Here is a 19,181-nt window from a genome sequence, read left to right as displayed (position 1 = left end):
AAGGCGAGTAGCACCGACAGCACCCAAGCGTTTCGTGATTTCCTTCATACTCCTCTGCCAAGTCAAGAGTTGGCCACCTCTCTGCTTACGCTACTCTGAGTTGGGCATGCAAAACAGCACTCTCTTCGGCAAACGATAGTTAAGCATACGCAACACATGTCCCAATCAACACACTTTCCGGTGCTGGACACATTCTTTAATGGAAGTACCCGTTACACAACCGAAAACACGCTCTCTAACTACCTCGTTAAGGATTCACCAACACCAACCCACACGGTTGTCGAACACCTGAAGAGGTCTCAGTTCCGCTGCTCGAATAGGCCAAGTTTCACAGCCATACAACAAAACATCCCTTCAGATTCAGGGATAAACAATTCTGACGCCATAAGTGTCTCAAATTAGCAAACGCGTCTAGAGCCTTGCAGATTCGTGCATTCACCTCATCTGTCACACTACAATCAAAATTAATGAAACTTCCAAAATGCGATCAAACGAACATAATTTCTCAACAGTTTGGGCATTCCGTAAAAGAGAATAATCGCTTCTTAGGCCTTCTACAGCAGTCGTTTACAGAATACCCCACAGTAGGGACACTTTTTTAGTTGCGATAGACTCAAACGCCACAAAACCAGCCCTACATTCCAGTTGTGAGTCGGACAGGCAATACATTTTATGCCCTGGGGAGGAACCTCTACCAACCGCGGATTCACTAGGCACGTAGCGCTCAGATGCATGTCACATGTGAAACACGAAGCTTGGTCCACACAGAGGCTCACGTGACATTAATTCAAGCTATCCAAATTTTATCGATTTCAGTCATGGGTATATTACACACACAGACACATGCACAGCGATCAAAGGAGCATCAACAGTTGAGCGAAATCATGAGAGGTAGTGACACTTTGCATCGTCGTCATTAACATGTCGGCACTGTGACATTTAGTCACGTTTTTTCACCATAAGCTTTGGTCCCCATCAGTCTCAGCTTTGTATCGTACCAAGGGAATATATTTCTGAAGGTATGCGTCCTGAAACATTGATGTTATTTTGCCACTCCGCACAGTTTTGAGGAGAAACTCGTAACTACTACCTTGTCATAAGCAAATCTTTGAAGATTCCCTCACAGCTGTAAGATGTATTCCGTCCTGAATATTGATGTTATTTTGTCACTCTGCACAGTTTTGAGGAGAAACTCATAACTACCACCTTGTCATAAACAAATCTTTGAACATTCCTTCACAGCTGTAAGATGTATTCCGTCCTGAAAAGCGCAACAATGATCGAGGCTGATCACCATCAATGAATTGTCTAGGGTGGTATACGGTCTTAACTAATTTATCGTATGACTAAAAACAATAAACCAATAGGTTTAGCGTAAACCACATGTTAAATTGTAGTTATTAGACGCGTGGTTTAAGAAGAACTTAGGCAAAAGCATTACCGAAAGGATTTTGTCTCACCCACCACATCAGACCCACTAACAGAACAAGACGTAGGAATAAATTCGATAACGCCGGACTTCAACAAACCGCTTTCTGTCACAACCTAATAAACTACAACGAGTGATCATCCATGAAACTGATTATGTTATTTCCCTAGCAACGAATTCGAAAAACGTTCCAAACTACTCGAGATGATCGAAACCATGGGTACCCGATCGGTCAGATCAGGCGGATGGATTCGATCATTAGTGCTCGGCTACTTGGTGAACCGTAAATTTGGTAGAGGACGGGCGACAATACAAACTCATCGATGGCGTACTCGTCGCCTGTCAGTTGATCACAAGTAGTCATTACACCTAACCCGAAATTATTCTGTTCAAATTTAACTCAAAGTACGTGGCAATGAGTCAGGCCTTCTCAGAAGAGAAAAGAGCCAGGATTATTGTATTGTATCTCAGATTCTCAATGTATCCGGAGAGATTTGTGGGGAAAAACTGTTCGCATTACCGTAAACGTGAACAATCTGCCTTGATTTTGTAAAATTTGAAGTCACATCTAAGCAGCGTTCGGTCTAACAGCAGGTGAGCATGCAAATCCAAGAACACGACAAAACGCAGAAAGGTCATTACCACTTTAACTTTGAAAAAATTGTAAAAATTTTTAAAGACTTTCATGGCGACGAAAGTCCTTAAAGTTCCCTTCTCCAAACAATTCCGAGATCATGTATATTGGTAATGCACTACTCATAAGGTTGCTGAAAATTTGTCGACAGCTCAAGGCCGGTGAGTCTCTCTCAAAACCAGATTAATTTGCAACTGAGTGTAGTTCGCTAATTTCGTGCAATTTGGTTTTTAGTAGAACTTAAGGTTGACGAAAACTCGAGGACCGCACCTACCTAATGAGGCCCAAGAAGGACAAAACCGACTTTTGGCTGTCGACGAATTTTCAGCGACCTTATGAGTAGTGCATTATGAATATGCATGTATCGCGATATCTCGAATATCGTAGCGACTGAAAAATGAGGCGGCCTGGTGCAGCACATTCAGTTGCCTGAGAACATCACAAACGGGAGATTCAGCTGGGTTCCAGGTGAGTCTCTCGCAAAACCAAATTACCTTGCTAACCAAATTAGTTTCGCTAACTCCGAGATCAATATATGAAGTCATTTTCGGGAACTTGTCCAAAAGGAGGGAGATATCTGGCTGTTTCCGAATTTCGTTGGGCGCACGATCGCAGAGTTAACGACTGGATTACAGCTGTTATGCAGTCCACTGAGCCAAAAAATTGAGAGTAAAATTATTTGTAATTCCATCGACGTTTCACGAACCACTCCGAAACTGATATGTTTAACTGGAATGTTTAAATCAGGAGACCTTTTTCAAGAAAGAATCTCCATATCGCACAAACCTGTTATGGGTAGCTTAAAAAAGTTCTCAATTTGGGATCCACCATCTTGAACTAACAAGTTAGACTTTTCCGAGAATATATTACCTAAGCTCTTACTATCGATTGTCAAACGATTTGCTTGCACATAGCTCAAGCAGTTTTTTCAATGCTAAACAGTGAAAAATAGAAAACCATGGAAAGAAAATTCGTGATTTCTCATCATTCCGAGTGAGGAAGCAATTGTTGGACAACCACAGGTACAAAATCTGTTACATCAAGTCAGTATTTCTCCACATATAGGTCGCCCTGAAAACTGGTTTCATTAGCAGGGTCGAGTCAACAAAGAAAATTTGGAATTCAGGGTCAAATCAATAGTTATTGATTCAGCACAGATGTGCCAGCAATGTAACACCATTTGCTCATATGGTGCAAAGTTCAGCGTTCGTATACACGTTTCTCGCATCCAAATGATATCGGTCTGTTCGACTGGTACCACTTGGAATCAGGGCCACCGACTCGTAGGTACACGTGTGTGACTACGCATGCAAACAAAACGAATCCGCACACGAAACTGCCTGACATGTGTATGCGTCGAACGAATAAATCAATCCAACATGGGTGTACTTTTATTGATCACAAGGTAGCGTTTGCTAGTTGTCGCATTTTGAAAATCGGATAGCTGCGAGCTGCCATGGTTCTCTCATAAATGTGGATGAACACATACACCCAGACATATTCGCAAACGAAAAAAAGTTTTGAGTAAATTTGGTTCAGATTTCAAACAATGGAAATTTATTGAAGTTCCTTGTCGAAATTCTAGTTCATAGCTGACAACACTACCTCACTTGGATGACCGTCTTCGGTATGTTGGTGATACATTCGGCCGGTGACCCGGCCCACAAAGTCAATTGGAATTCAAAGGAGAACATTTGAGGTACACTGTTAGCTACCTTCTACTGTCTTGTCCAGGATTTACTTTCAGCGGTATAATCCCGTCAACAACGTCACAACGAAGTGAGGACAACACGCGTGCGTTCATGAAAGGTCATCAGTTCTGCATGTCAGCTGATTTCTCAGCGATATCGTGTAACGGTGAAAGTTGCTATCATACCCCTGCCCTGCCCGCAGTCACCAAATGATGTTCAGGTCCCGACATGACCAGATCAATGGATAAATGTGGAAAATATGCCGGGGTTCGGATATGAGCAGCTGACCAACATTGGGATGAGTTATTTCACTGCCAGCCACTGCGTGGAAGAAACAGCCTATTCAGAGAGTCTATCGATCGCGCGATAACGTTGATCAAAAATATTTCGCTATAAATGGATACAGAATGCTGATTTGAAAACGAAACTACAGTCGGTGTGATGACAGCACCTGGATATCTGAGGGGAATTACGTTTAAGTCTCCTATTCTGGCTGAAAAGTTGAGTTTATGAAGAAAGAAGGCGAATTCATGACCTTTTATGATCTAAAAGGGCATTCAGTCACCGTGTATTAGAGCTCTGGCTCCTTCATCGAGGACTATTGGGCGTCAATTTTGAGACAGACGGCGAAGAGGACTGGATCCCATGGACTCTTGATAAATGAAACCAATGTCCTGTTGGCTCAGCTGGTGAGTCATACAATAGGATCACTGATGCTGTTAAAAGATACCAATTGTAAATCGATTAATCTAAGATCTGGCTAATGAAGACGGATTCCTAGTACATATGTGCAGCGTGAAGTATAGCTTGAGAAGATGAATCGGCTTCAGTAACGTCGCCGATCTCTGCCGTGAACACAAGAAACGACCCATAAAGACACCAGTTTGATGCAGGTAATTTTTGGTGTAAACCCAGAAAACCAGCAGTTGCCTTGACAGTCGTTGTCCTGGAACGACCGTCTGAATTTTTTTGCTGAAACTGGGAACGATTTTCTTTAAGGAAACTCCTCATAAGATAACTGAAACCTCTCACAAAGTTGCTGAAAACCCCTCGACGGCCCACGACCGGTTTCACCCTTCTTAAGGCTCATCAGGTAGGCGCAGTCCCCGAGTTTCCGTCAACCTTCTGTTCAGCTTGAACCCAAATTGGATTTGCGCATGAGTAGATTTCTTGATAACTGAAACCTCTCCAATGGCCAACGACGCACACCTCGAGTTCCCATCAAACTTTTGTTTGCCCAGCATCACGCTAGTAAACAACTTGCCCATATCACTGCAATGTTTGCTGTTTTACAAGCTCAAAGTATGAATAAAAATGTGACGGTGTTCTGACACTAGACATATTATGTTTGCCAGAATCGAAAATTCACAGGAATCTCAATCCGTATATCTCGGTTTCAGACGGTTGAATTGCCGTTCGATTTACACTAAGCTTCGCGACGCACTCGATTGGTAGGTTGCGGCCCGGCCCATTCGTTTGCTGGAATGGCTGACCTTGAGCAGACGAATAGTGGGAATCGGCTAATTTAATCATCGCTGACAGATTCGGTCTGGCTTGTGCGGAAAAACGTTGTCTCCCTGGCAAGCAATGCCCACTGAACATGAAGCGCCCTCGGTTTGGTTGAGTCATTGTCAAGGTCATCGGCACATTTCAAATCTCGCAGTCATTTTCTGGTGCAGCATCTGATCTACCGGTACGGACTAACGTACAGAAGATGACTGGTTTAATCTTCCACATTCCGATCAAGTTCATTGGCAAAAGTGCACCACACAGAGACTATATGTGCCGGGCGATCAATAGAGTAGTTATGCTAAAAGACAGCACGGTTTGGTTATGGTCAGCCTGAGATCATTTATCTCCTCTTTAGTATTGCAAGGCGATTTTCAGTTGACATTCCGTCCTGTCAGTGAAGCCAATCTAAGCTGAAAAACTGAGAAGCACTGGATAGCTGTCTCATTCCTTTTGGGAACCATCAGTAGTGTGTATCCTACGAAACGCCTGGAGGTGCAGAACCCGCGACTTCCCGACCGTGGACTGCCGATAATCAGTGTGACACACTTGGACACGATATGGTGCCTCTCACCCTTTATTCACAGAGACCAAAGCAGATGGTCGCCTAGCTCTTTAGTGCTCCTCGGTTTATCAGAATAGGCTGGCCTCAATGAAAAGACGAAATATCAGCTGAATTTCAAACTGGCGCCCATGCCTCTCGAACGGTCCCGCGTGCCAAGATTACCGACGCAATTCCCTACAGGAGAGCTAGAGAGTTAGTGGCTTCATTATAAAAAAAACTCCGTCCTCTTAGCAATACGCAATCGTGTACACGATTGCTGCACTTCATGCCACACCGGTTGTCGCAGAAATATGTTTACATACAGATCGTGTTTACTTCAAGCCAGTGTAATCATGTTTAACTTTTTTAAAACATCCTTTTGATTGCTTGCCGTGCGTTGTTGTTAAAAAGAAAACAAATAGAATGTCTCTTTTTGTGCGTCTATTCAATCGCACCACTATCTATCGACTGCAATTCAGTAAATCTGAGGGGCGGTTTCGAGTGACGCACGACCGGTCTTGAGCTATCAGACAGTTTTCAGTAATCTTATGAGTAGTTTACCAAGTCTATACGAAATATAATCTGGTTATCCCGTTGCTTTCCACAACGGAACGCTGGATATTGTTACGTACTTGGCTGTCGTTCAAAAATCGTCCAGCTGTAGCTAGATGCCATGCCACCAGAAGAAAGCACGAGGACTGGGAAACTGCCAGGACTAAACAGGGCAAGTCGAGATGCAGAGGTTGGGTTCGAACCACGGACCTTTCGGTTAGTAACTTGGCGCTCTAACCACTTGGGCCATCTCGCCCCCACTTGGCTATCAGACATCTGTCGATCAACTCAGTCTGATTTGGTAGCACCAGGAGCATAAGTCACGAGCTCTGTTGTGAAAGTTGCGCTTCCTTTATCCATCCTTCTAAAGGACACCATCACCACGTAGACTCTGTTATGGCTCATTAGCTAACCGCGTGCGAACAAATCGATAATGCACCTTTTCTACGAATCTCTTGGAACGTGAACCCTGGCACTGACTTGTCGAATGATATGCTCAAGAGAGGATGATCAGCTTATGGCCACGCCATCCAAAACAGCCGGACATTGTCGGACAAAATCGATTGATAATTTCAAAATCCTCACGCAACACGATCAACCAGTAATTGGCTCAGAATAGGGAGAATTCCACAAAATGAATGAAACTTTTATATGAAAAGTCGTTACTTGAGCAGCCTATCAGTAGTTGACCTCTTGGTGTGGTCTGAATGACTACGGGACGAGTGATGCTATATCCTCTCTATGTGGGAGCTACTCGCACTCCTGACCAGCCTCTCATGGCCGACTGGTGAAGTATTTAAACAACTAGCGGGAAGGTCGCAGATTCGAAGCTTGGTTAGGTTTTGAACGATTCGCACTGCTAATGATTTAAGGGTAAAACAATGCTTCTGGACCTTGCGGCATAGACTGGCCTCAGTGGCACAACAAGAAACCTCACTTGAGAATTATTGTCGTTGTTAGATTATCTCAAAGGTGATGGCTTCTTTTATACATTCACTCCATCTACACAGCCTTTTGGAATGTGGAGAACATCCCACCGTTTACGAAATCTACGTCGCAAAAACCTAGGAATCTTCCCAGCACACAATATGTAAGATAACATATTGATCCACTTTCCTTCAGCCATAAGGTAACTGTTAGTAGAAAAGACCTCTAGAAAGAAAGGTTGCTATCCTAAAGTGCTGTTGTCAGTCGGCCACACACAAACGTGTCACTTTCCTGAACAGAAGCCAACCTGCGATAACTCCTCATGCTCCGAAATGGAGGTCATTCCAACGAGGATATCATCTTATTTCGAAAAACAGATTCGGGACCAATTCCAGGACGCGACCGAAATGCGTCCGGCATCTACAAGAAAATCACATCCTTCCACCACAGCAGGCAGTCTGCACAAATTCGTTCACTTCTCCCATCGCAATGGTCGCTGTTAGTTGAAAGTAGTTTGAAGATTATGTAAATAATCCCGCGCAGGTCAAACTAGCAAAAGAGGGGATCATTGTAGGACTTTACGGAACCATGCTGAATCCTCGCGAATTATGGAAAGGGGAACGATTGAAAAAATGCCAATGTCCCGAGTGAATTGGATTTTTTTCTAATGCACTACTCATAAGGTTGCTGAAAACTCCTCGACAGCCCGCGATCGGTTTCGCCCTTCTTGGGGCTCATCATGTAGGCGCAGTTTCCATCAACCTTATGTTCTACTTGAAACCAAATTGCACGAAATTAGCGAAATACACTCATTTGCAAACTAACTTGGTTTTTCGAGAGACCCACTTGGAAGTCATCTCTTTTGTGATGTCTTCAGGCAACTGAATGTGTTCTCAAAAAACCAAATTAGTTTGCAAACGAGTGTATTTCGCTGAATTAGATTTAGTTTCACAAGTATGCGGCTTACAAAGTAAAGTGGCATAGATGTGGAACAGTTGTTCTCTTGTTCTTTTTCTCGAAAAATAAACGCTGATTAATCGGCTAACTCAAGCAAAGTAGGCAGCTACAAGCAAACGTCGCGCACTATTTGGGAAGAATCACCATTCGGGGCATTTCGGAAACCCTTCACTAGAAAATCTAAACCTTTGTGTTGAGTTAGTTTGGTTCGAGCAAACGTTCTCTCTCAGGCACATTTTTAGTATGACCAAGTCATTTTGTAGTGCAACAGTTGCTTGGGTCATTGGGTACATTCGATGCCGTTTGGTTGCTTGCCAACTTCCAAGTCAACCGGTTAAATAGGGCCATGGTTACTTGCTACTTCAGAGCCATTTTTAGCCCAGTGTACACCTCCCGCACATCGGGTTAGATTGCTTATATCGTCTAGTCCTGAAATCAGATGATATAATTAGGGATAAAGGCCTCTACACAACCACAACGAATCCTTCCATAGCCGTATATCTTGAGGAAGGTAGACGCAGTTTTTATGGAGTTACAGCCCCCCACGTTTTGGTCGATGGGTAGTGAATTTGATCCACCAAACACTACACTCAAACGATGCATCAACGCGTCAGCGCTGTGGCCTAGAATCAGGATATATTGTGTGCATCGTATCGCTCCAAAACCAACCAGGTTTGATTTCGGCTTTGGAGCTGAAGTAGTCGCCGGATAGCATGAATGAACATGCTGACCGAACTCGCTAAATGTGCTATGCCAAAAACTCAGCTCAGCGCACGACACCAGCGCTGAGCCAACTACCTGTATCTTCCAAACAGTCTTAATTAGACAAAACCTGGGATCCGACTGTTTTTGGTCGTGGTTTCCAGGTCAGATGAGCTAGGACATGCTGAGTGCAACTCACTTCCAAACGGTTAATTTTATTATTCCTGGAGGGATCGCACAGGAGACCAGGTAAAAAAGCGAGACCCAGCTGTTTACTGAACCGTACCCGTTAACAGCTATGGTGTGCCAGGTGTTTGTTTGATGAGAGACAAGAGTGGGATTGGATTCCAATAAATGGTAGAGATGGACAAGTTTAGCCAGAACACGGTCACGTGACAGGATGAATCTCTTGTCCAGCTTTGACCAGTGGAGCCACAGAGCCTGGGACAGGGCGAACTAGTGTCTCTGTGTGCGTTTCTATCAGACCATCAGCTCAACTTTCACGTGAGAACATAATGTGTAGCATAAAGGTTACAGACAATCCGCAAGCAACCGGCCGATATTCTTAAGAGGACCGCTATTTGCCAAAGTGTCGTCAATATCAAGAGAAGTACCCAGAGGAATCACGGGCGGTAGGTATATTTTTGTCCTACTAGATCAAAGAAACAGTGCTGAAATCACTGTTTACTATGCGTCGCTTTACAACACTCACACTGAATTAAATTAGGCATTACGTACAACTAGTCATGTAATGAGTTTCAGCTAAGAAATCGTTCGGTTTTAACACCCTTTCTGTACACAGCTGCTATGCCACTTGAACTAAGCACGAGGTACTGCCAGTTTGCACAACCCTGCGCACGAGTAGTCGAGATGCCGAGATTGGATACAACCCGAACCCCTTCCGGAGTATCTCCCTCCCTTTCTAGGTCTTACTGCCTTTTGGCTATTAAACCCGTTCGTTTTTATCATGTATTTTGGCGATAATGTCCCTCTAGTGGACTTTCCTGGTAGAAATCTCTCTAGTTCCATGAGAAAGCTAGTCCTTCCAGTCTGAGAAAATGTGCTTGTGAACACTTTTCGGGAATTTTGGCCGCAGTACAACCTAACACGGAGTTACGTTCAGCCCACAACAAAAGAGTACTACACTAATGACCAGATGAGGTCACATCTCTGTTGCGCAATACCAAATATGGAAGCTGGACCTGCCGCAGGTACAACATGGGGGTAATTTTCGGAACCAAAAAAAAACTTTATCTGGACTATATGCTGCCAAATCCTTCATCCGTATTGGGAAGCAAGTTAGTGTACCGTTATGTTAAACTGTATAAGCGATCTTTGCTTTTTGCGTACATTTGTAACTAGACACCATCTGTTGGGGGCACTAGTTCAAAGACATGCCGCTCTGCTGTTAACTCAGACAATCAATCGACTCCTCACATGATTTTGCTCATGAACTTGACAAATCCGAACGGAATTCATTATGGCTTGACCAGCCCGTCCGGGACTGACTGGATAAAGTGGAACAAACTTAACCGAGTTTTGTGATTGTTAGAGCGCGAGCGTACTGACAGGAAGGTCCGCGGTTCGAACCCGATCTTTACCTCTCGAGTTCTGCCGTCTATGCTTGGACAACCTGGCAGTATTTCAGCCATCCTTTGGTTGGTATGGCAGCTGGACACCGAAGGAGTGTTACAGCTGAACGATATACGTCATGGTGTGACGTCCTAAAGAACTGAGCAACTATTCCATCAACAAAGTCCACATTGAATATGGACCACATGCAGTATATATTTCGGAATAACACTAACCGTTTAGTCCAAGACTTCTCTTCGAGTGGATGTTGTCAAGAACTGACTGCTTGATGTATTTTCCTACTCTCCAGACTGCTGGGGAGTCCCAGAACAACTCCATCACTTGCGCTGTGTTGTCATTTTCTGCAGCTTGACGAGTATGGGGGATTTCGTGAGAGTGTCTTCATTGGACCATGATTGTGCTATAAAAATTCTCAGCCTCCATAACAACGCATCTACGCGTTTATGGAGACAGGTTGTTACATCCAGACCAGTTTAGTGTGTGACCTGTATGCACACAGGGGTCTAGGGTTCGGTCAATAAACAACCTAACTTGCTTTCGCGAATCAACAGGCTATATTATTCTCCAGCTGATTAAATGACGCAGCTTGACAGCTACCTCCAAACAGAGTAGCCGTGGTAAAAACGGAAACCCTAATGGTTTTTAAAGCCATTCATCGAACAAGGTTGATTTCTCAAGCTTGCGAGATGCAATTCATGGTTGTATAAAAATTATTTCAAGAACTAGTAGATGATCAGCAATCACACATAATTCTAACTAGACAGAAAAAGCTTCCATAACGGTGTCATCAGCTGACATCAGTTTTTTGTTAACTATTCCGGTTAGGTGCGTTTGTGGCATTTGGCTACCCCTATGGAAATCATACAGCTGGGTTGTGACCAGTCCCAGCCATGAGCTTAGATCACTATACATCTTGTGATAGTCATTGCTTTCTTTTTGACTTGAAAGTTTTCCACTGAGGCTACTAGATGCTTTCGCTCGCACCGGAAGAAATTTCCTGATACTCGACTTCTTTTATTTTGCTTTCAGACATGTCAGCTGGAAGTACAATCATCATACAAGGGTAGAAGACCGATGCCGGAAGTTTGGACAACACTTTCAACTCGATAACTCTGAATGACCTCGACACAACGGGTTGCCCTTCTTGGCTAAAAACTGATTCCAGGATTAGTGTGAGCCGTACACCTCTTTGGCTCGCACTGGACCGAAACTACAATCCTAATTGCAGTGGGGTCGTCGTAATACTGCCGAGCTGAACCCGATTTCATCGATTAATCGATCATTCATAGCTGCTGCCGGTTCAGAAGTGTGGCATTTACCTGCCTGCACCTTTCGACTGTAAGATGGAAGTCAGTGATAAAGTTGATATCTGTAAACCCTTGATAACCAAAAGTCGAAACACAACCCGTAATTCACACAGGATCTAGATCACGATGACTTGTTATTTCTGTCTGGGAATTGAGACTATCAAGCAAAAGCAGCTCGTGTCTGGACGCCGTTCAGGTAGTGTCTAATATTCGTCTCCAGAAACGATCGAAGATGGAGCCGTATCGAGTTGAAACCGAATCGTACATACGTCTGTTTTTCCGTTTCCACACCTCCAAAAGACCTTGGTTTCATCGCTGAGGTGATACGCACAGCACAAAATTGGCTACCACAACTGACTGTGCACTCTTCGAATGTGGACAAGCGTTCGTCTATGGTTACGCGAAAAGTCTCAACTTTTTATTTCATGCAATTCAGTGATAAGCATTACTGACTTCTATTTTATTCACCACTCCGTCGCCACCCTCAGATGACGGCCACTTGAATCCTTTCTACATGCTTTTGGTCAGCAAAAGCCAAAACCTGATAAAGGCCACATCGTTTGCTTCTAAAAAAGCGCCGGCTTTTCTGAATAGCTGCATCAAGAAGCTGTTTGGTTGTGTTTAATAGCCTAGCTTTGAAATTGCTTTCTCACTGGCTGTATATGAACCACAGACACTTGCACTAGCCTGTTGAGGAGTCTGGTAGACAGTCCCAGTTAATTTCATGCTTCGTCGACTCTGTTGGTGGGATTTGTATTATTTTTAGACCGTGTTCTTGCCAATTTTCATAATTGCTAACGAGTCCTAAGGTGAGAGCATATGGGAAATTGTTTCAAATAAATTGGCTTTTAACATTATTTCTGTCAACCAGCTTTTCTGCAACTGAAAGATGCCGTTCAATTTTGTGGCTTAATATGCAGTAAACTCCTCCTGCTTTTAATCTTGGGCTTTGAATTTTGGGCGAAGAATCTTCGCACTCGAGATAACACCTCTATAAGAACACTCTTCATTTGTGTTCGAGACTTTTGGGTACGAGATCTTGTAGATTTAATCGCATTTTTTCATATCCTGGTGCTCATTAAGCTAGGCCGCATAAGTTGTTGAAAGTGAGAGACCACAAAATTTAAGGGCATCAAATCTCACCCACCCTAATGCATTATTGAGTGGTGCGTTTTTTCGGCAAAATTTTGCAACTTTAATTAGCTTTTGGCTCAGTATTGGTCCGGTCTATGTGCTCAGTATTTGCAGCCTAAGTAGTCCAGGTTTTATGTTGGTAATTTGTCAGAATTTCATCAGCATAGTTCATTTCTTTCTGCAGTAATATCTGCTTCAGTCGGCTAGTCGTTGAGGCATTATGTTGTCCCTCTAATAAGTGAGCGGTCGGAACTTCAACTTATGTGCAGTCTGACCTGCGCTTTATTATCTCATAGCGTCTATTCTTTGAGTTTTCGCGTGTGATCTGAAATTCCCCGACCTAAATCTGACACCTTCATATGGCGGTCTAGCCTAAGCATTGCAATGATCCTGCGGGCTCATTTGGCTGGGATAAAGTTTCTAAAAGTCCACCTACGCCAGGAGGGTTAAAGAGGAGCATTATAACAAAGAGGTTTAGTACTGAAAGTACTCATATTACCAGACAGCTGGGAGATAAAGCCACCATAATCTTAAAAGCAGCACCAAAGCTCTTCCCTAAGACGAACAGGTTAGAAAAGGTCGGCCGCAACTTCTGTACTCTACGATTGTCCAATGTCTGACTGACTATCGACAACAAATAAAAAATGATACCTTGCTAAATCAATGAGATACTTTCTACAACATAACTTTTAATGTCCGTCATCTATGCCAACTTGGTACACAGGTAATTCTTGCTATTCTCTTTTCAAGTTGATGCATGTTGTGTACAGGACCAAAGCGTGGTTATACATTTCAAAATGCTAAGGACGGCTTTTCCACTTTCACACTCGGTGTGTGTCCGGTGATTCAGAAGCAGTTACTAGTGGGAGTTGCACTCACTCTCAGAGCTGAACGTGCTTTGCTGGATCGGATTGGTCTTCTTTGTGTCGTCTGGTTTTCAAGCTTAATCAGGCTCAATGGCTTCCAGCATAGAAAAGCGGTGCCTATTTAGAGTGTCGGCTTATGGCCCAGCGGACTGTAGTTCTTACCCTGAGGAGGATAATTCCATCGAGATTTGTCTTGGATCATTCTTTAAGCAAGAAGCGCTGACATGATACTTGAAGGTGATATCAATGCTCAAACAGATTGTTTCAGCTCCTTGAAATCGCATCTGGGCTGTCAAATAAGATTCGCTGCTCGTCACACAGACAACGGAGAGTGACCCCTCCAGTTGTGTGCTGACCCTGAACTGTTTCTAGCTAGTAAGAACTTCCAGCACCATAGTTCTCATCGCGTTACCTGGTGGCCACCACCTGCGGAGATCCGAAATTCAGAAATGTAGTCCCTTTGTGGTCACTCAACCTGATTACGATCATGCCATGTTGGAAGCCCGCCCGAGAGTTAGTTGCCTCGCAAATCAGTTAGAAGCGTATCAATTCACCAAATCCGGAGGACCGCAACGGTTAATCAAAACCGGACTTAGCTAGAACTACTACAATCTGCAGTAAACTAACACTGTACGCGGAGCAAGGACCTGTAATAAGCATGGTAAATTGTAAAACCGTTTGTGTCAATGGCTTTTAAAGCTATCAGTCTGGTGTCTCCGAAACAATAAAAAGATGACCGCTATATATCTTACAGGTCTCTAGCCCTGAGTAATTTCAGGAAGTCTACATGAAAACGCACGCGACTCAATCTAACTCCAAATTATGAAGAGCCCAAGAAACAACCGAGAGCTTTGTTGTACAATGTAACCTCAGGAGATGGAAAATAGTTTTGCCATCAGAAGCGGCTGTACACCATACCATTTGTTAAGATTAGCTGCGAAAACAAAGCAAGATCAACGGAACGATGTGTGCAAATTGCCTCAATAATTCACTCGAACGTTTGGAGACATGGCGCGCATAAAGATGAAATTCAAGCATCACTTGCCCGTCACACAAAAAACTACAGCTCTAAATATCCTTTGTGAGACGCGACAGTGCATTTGAATTGGATAGTCTGTATCCAGTCGTGATCAAAGAAGACAAAAAAATCCCTGCACACTCAACTGAGAAGCATACTGGTGCGATATGAAGTTCCAGCAGACTGAGAAAAACCGGAATTCATTCTTGCCTTAGGGCAAAAGCACAAGAAGCTTTGTGAAAATCGGTGACATTAGCCTGGCCGCTTCAGCATGAAAGTTGTCCTATGGTGCCAAATTGATTGAAGACCGAGAGAGCCGTCACCGTAAACGCAAACGGGGTCCCGCCCTGCAAAAGGATGCATTGGCCATATTTCTACAAGTAGTACTTTTCGTAAGACGTGCTCAACTAGGCTAGCTGTAGATTGTTATGGAGCAAGATTGTACTAGTAATCTTCCAGTAGATTTTAAATTGCAACGCAATTTTTCGGAGATCCAATAATACTGGTGCAATATGTATTATCTTTGAAATTCTGAACAACCCCTGACTTTGTAGGAAATTTTGTAGTTTTTCTAAATTTCCACATATCTAAGGTAGGTAAGTCGGGCTACAAGTAAGCGAAGTGATTTGCAATTCGAAAGACGTGCAAATTGAGAAGAGCTGCTGGTGTAAAACGGTCAAGGACTATTATCAACCGGCTTCTTTCACAATCCGCACCAAACCATTCTCAGCCCGCCTAAGCTCACAATTCCTACCACTTTCTTTTTTTGCTAGAAGAGGTAGAAAGTCCGCAAGAAAAACGACCAATAGCAGTCAACTTCGATAAATGAGTGACAGATAACCAGACAGCCAGCCAGCGCTAGAAAACTTGGTCTAACGAGTTGGGTGGAGAGGCACAGTATGGAATTAAGCCCACATGACTGATGAAGAAAAACGCCAATAGCAGTCAACTTCGATAAATGAGTGACAGATAACCAGACAGCCAGCCAGCGCTAGAAAACTTGGTCTAACGAGTTGGGTGGAGAGGCACAGTATGGAATTAAGCCCACATGACTGATGTCCATTACATTCGATTTCAAACTAGTCACAAAAATCCACTCAAGGATTGTATGCCCACGCAGCAAGATTCCGTGTCTAAAGCCTAGTGATCTTCAGAATGTTGAACGTCACATTAATTTGACCAGCTAGCAGTATGATATGCATGCCGCGGAACTGTTATAAATTTTAGAAATGACTGTGGTCAAGGGAATGAGTGCAATCATACCTGCAGTTTTGTCAAACCGTGTAACGTTGTACGCCAACAAGGACACCCGGTTACATGATCGAAGTAAGCAGAAGAGACAGTCTATAACAGCCAGCCTTGAATCGCGTATCGAAGAACTAGAACCGATTTTTGCCCGGCTTATATAGACTGGACAGCCCTAAAATATTAAAATTCTTGCCCAATTATCCTTTGAAGTCGATTGATACTAGGGCAGTGTAAGGATCGCGATCCCAAAAGGAATAAGTAAATTTCACTGATTAGGCTAACACAGGACGAAGCATAATATCCTGTATACAAGGGCCAGGAGAAAAGAAACATGCTACCGGTGCGCAGTTTTTTGTTATCTTGGTGAAGCGTGAGAAATCAAGTGTCGACCTACATCTGTCGACCCGTATAACATGCTGACCATAAATAGACTGCTCGAGGATTCTCCGTTCCCAGTAAATGGTGGTTTAATTCGCTGTTCAGTGGCATCATTGAACCGCATCATTAGACGTAACGACCCAGTAAACACAGTGCCACCGATGGCTAACGGGGGCTAGCTTTGTCACTGATTCCGTTGGTGAATACAAGCCAAACATAGAATTTGTTGCACAAATGCCTTCTGAAAACAAATGCAACAGGATCCTCTGTATACTGGAGCTCTATTTGCGAATTAATTTTTGAAACCGATTTGTTTGAATGCACCACCGATTACATATATCATGAAATTTTTGGATTGGGCCGCTTTTGCCACCGGGGGGGCCCCCGTGACGTGTTTACTGGAAATTTTGCATAGCTAGAGTTTTCTCCCGGCTTACCTAAGGCAACCCACATTAAGTGATTCTAATGTCTAAAGGACACCACAAGCTGACCGTTTCCGCCAGTTATTTTAATACCCAGGTCACGTATAAAAAATTTAGTACACTACAGTTCATTCGGTGAAACTTGCAATCATTTCGTTGGTGTGGTAATACCCGGCCTGTCGATTTTATAAGCCACTCGTTATATGACTTGTTTACTACTCACATTCACCATGTACCTGTTCATATGAATGATATGTATGCCATCTGGTACATGGCGCCCGTCAACTTCCAGTGCCACGGTTTAGTCGCCCAAAACGTACCAATGCACGGTCTAACTGGAATCATAAACTGGCAGAGCTGGTAGTTCATCATTAATATAAGCTTGGTGCTTTGTAGCAGACGTTCAAAATATGAGGCCCTTTACATCAAAAAGTATACATAACTACTCGTCTTACCCTTCGTTTCTCCTTCCAAAACGAACTCAAACGCTTCAGGTCCCGGGATGTCTCCTGCAGTTCCTCCTTATGCAAGTCTACCTCGTATCTAATTTTTTTTATAACCGAAGAAGGTCTAGGATACCTGAGTAGTGTGTTCTTTTCTCTCAGTTTGTAATTGTCAACCAAAAGAATGAGAAACTTCTCTTTTAACTTTTGCATATCATCTCCGAGCTCGGATTCGATTATTTTCTGCAACTCCAATTTTGGTAGATGATGTTTCATTGTTCCTTCTTCTTCGTCTTCCTAGTCCATGGCTCTATTTATTGAAAAGTATTACTTCGTCGTTTCCTTCGGTTCTGCTCCATGATCTCATGTAAGCGTACAGATTGTCAGCGGTCCGTCGCAACTCTCGCTTGACTTTTTCCTGTAGATGAATGAGTATGTTTAGAAATAATGTTACATGTTGACTGTCGACCAAGCCACGCGACATCCTAAGACATTAATCTGATTTTAAAAAGTTCATAACGGCGCTATTTATGAACTAATTTGAAGGTCATGAAATTGGTTCAGCTTAGCTTTATTTTCAGGTCGTCGTTACAATGGTCATTAAGTTGCAGGTTCCATGATCAGCTCCGATTATCTCTGCGTAATGGGACAACGAGTAGAAATATTGCATGTGTATTTGTGGACGCTGGTTGCAAAGTGCAGCTCATGGTGCTGAATCTTCGCCGTCGTATGAAAACGGGCGTCCGCCCTTGGGTAGCTGTGAAACGAAGGGTATCCAGTGCCAGAATGGCTACAAAAAATTGATCCTAAATCCTGAAATATTAGACTGAAGAAGAAAATTTCAATTCAGCAGCAGGTGGTCAATGGATAAGGTACTCAAGCGCACACGATAAAGTCCAAAATCTCGTTCACCTAAATAACTATACTGCCTCGCTAGCTCCACCAATTCGGTCGCTGCACTTCGTGAAATTTCAGCAAAACCAACGCGTATTCTGAAGAGCAAGGACCAAGTCTGCGCAAAGTGTTTGATCGGGGGGCGAAAAATGGCTTTTAAAAGCAGAAGGAAAAGTCCGGTTTCTGAGATTCCGTCGTTTGATGGTGCTGATCTTCCCTCTCTTTAATACAGCCAGTGTAACTCCCAGCATCGAACAGAGGGTAGAATTCTAAGGTATTTGTGCGCACTTCAGGGTGGTCTTCGAGGCATGGTGCGTGGGCAGGACTTTGCTGGTTAAATGCGTAGCGTCCAATAGCGTCAACCTCAGGGCGTCATCCCCATTGACACTTCAGGGTGATCTGTGAGGCATGGTGCGTGAGCATGACTTTGCTGGTAAAATATGTAGCGTCCAATAGCGTAAACCTCAGGGGGTCATCGTGCTAACCCATTTGAATCACAGTAGACCTCAGCATCGCGAGTGCTATCCATTATGGTAATAACGCATATAACGCTGGAAAATGGCGATTGTAAACCTGGTCAAGGTCACTGAGCTGCCCCAGTAAATGTAGGGTCGTAGAGCAAATACCCTGGCGACTTTGCTAAACGCCTCTGATTTTAGGGGAGATGTGTGACCCATGCCCACAAATCCCACTTCCAATGAATCCTTTTCGCAGTAGGTGTTCTGATGTTATTTATCCCAGAACACAATGAGCTATTCATAAGGGAACGACGACTGACGTGTTTATATGCATTTCTGACGTCAAGATGGCACCGCTTCCCCTGTATGTTTTCTTCAGTGCATTCATTCTTCATTCAAGAGAGAAAAGTTGCGGGGTTTTAGAGGCCAAGCTAAAATCCTTATTGAGATGGTAACGCAATTGGCATTCAATCAA

At 43.5% G+C, this 19,181-nt stretch overlaps 1 protein-coding gene across 1 annotated transcript in view; it reads right to left on the bottom strand.

The window, feature by feature from the left end:
- T265_04639 (hypothetical protein) overlaps positions 1–17,877 on the bottom strand; it is a gene marked incomplete at both ends in the record, with an annotated part of 45,069 nt that extends 27,192 nt beyond the window's left edge. Inside the window, one exon of the mRNA XM_009169421.1 lies at positions 17,367–17,877. Within this exon, the coding sequence (XP_009167685.1) occupies positions 17,367–17,630 (264 nt within the window). The remainder of the gene's footprint in view (positions 1–17,366) is intronic.
- Between the last annotated feature and the right edge of the window lie 1,304 nt (positions 17,878–19,181).

Source organism: Opisthorchis viverrini (genome assembly GCF_000715545.1).
Source record: "Opisthorchis viverrini unplaced genomic scaffold opera_v5_78, whole genome shotgun sequence".
NCBI lineage: Eukaryota > Metazoa > Platyhelminthes > Trematoda > Opisthorchiida > Opisthorchiidae > Opisthorchis > Opisthorchis viverrini.
Note: the sequence above shows the minus strand (reverse complement) of the source record. Positions and strands in the feature narration are given on the sequence as shown.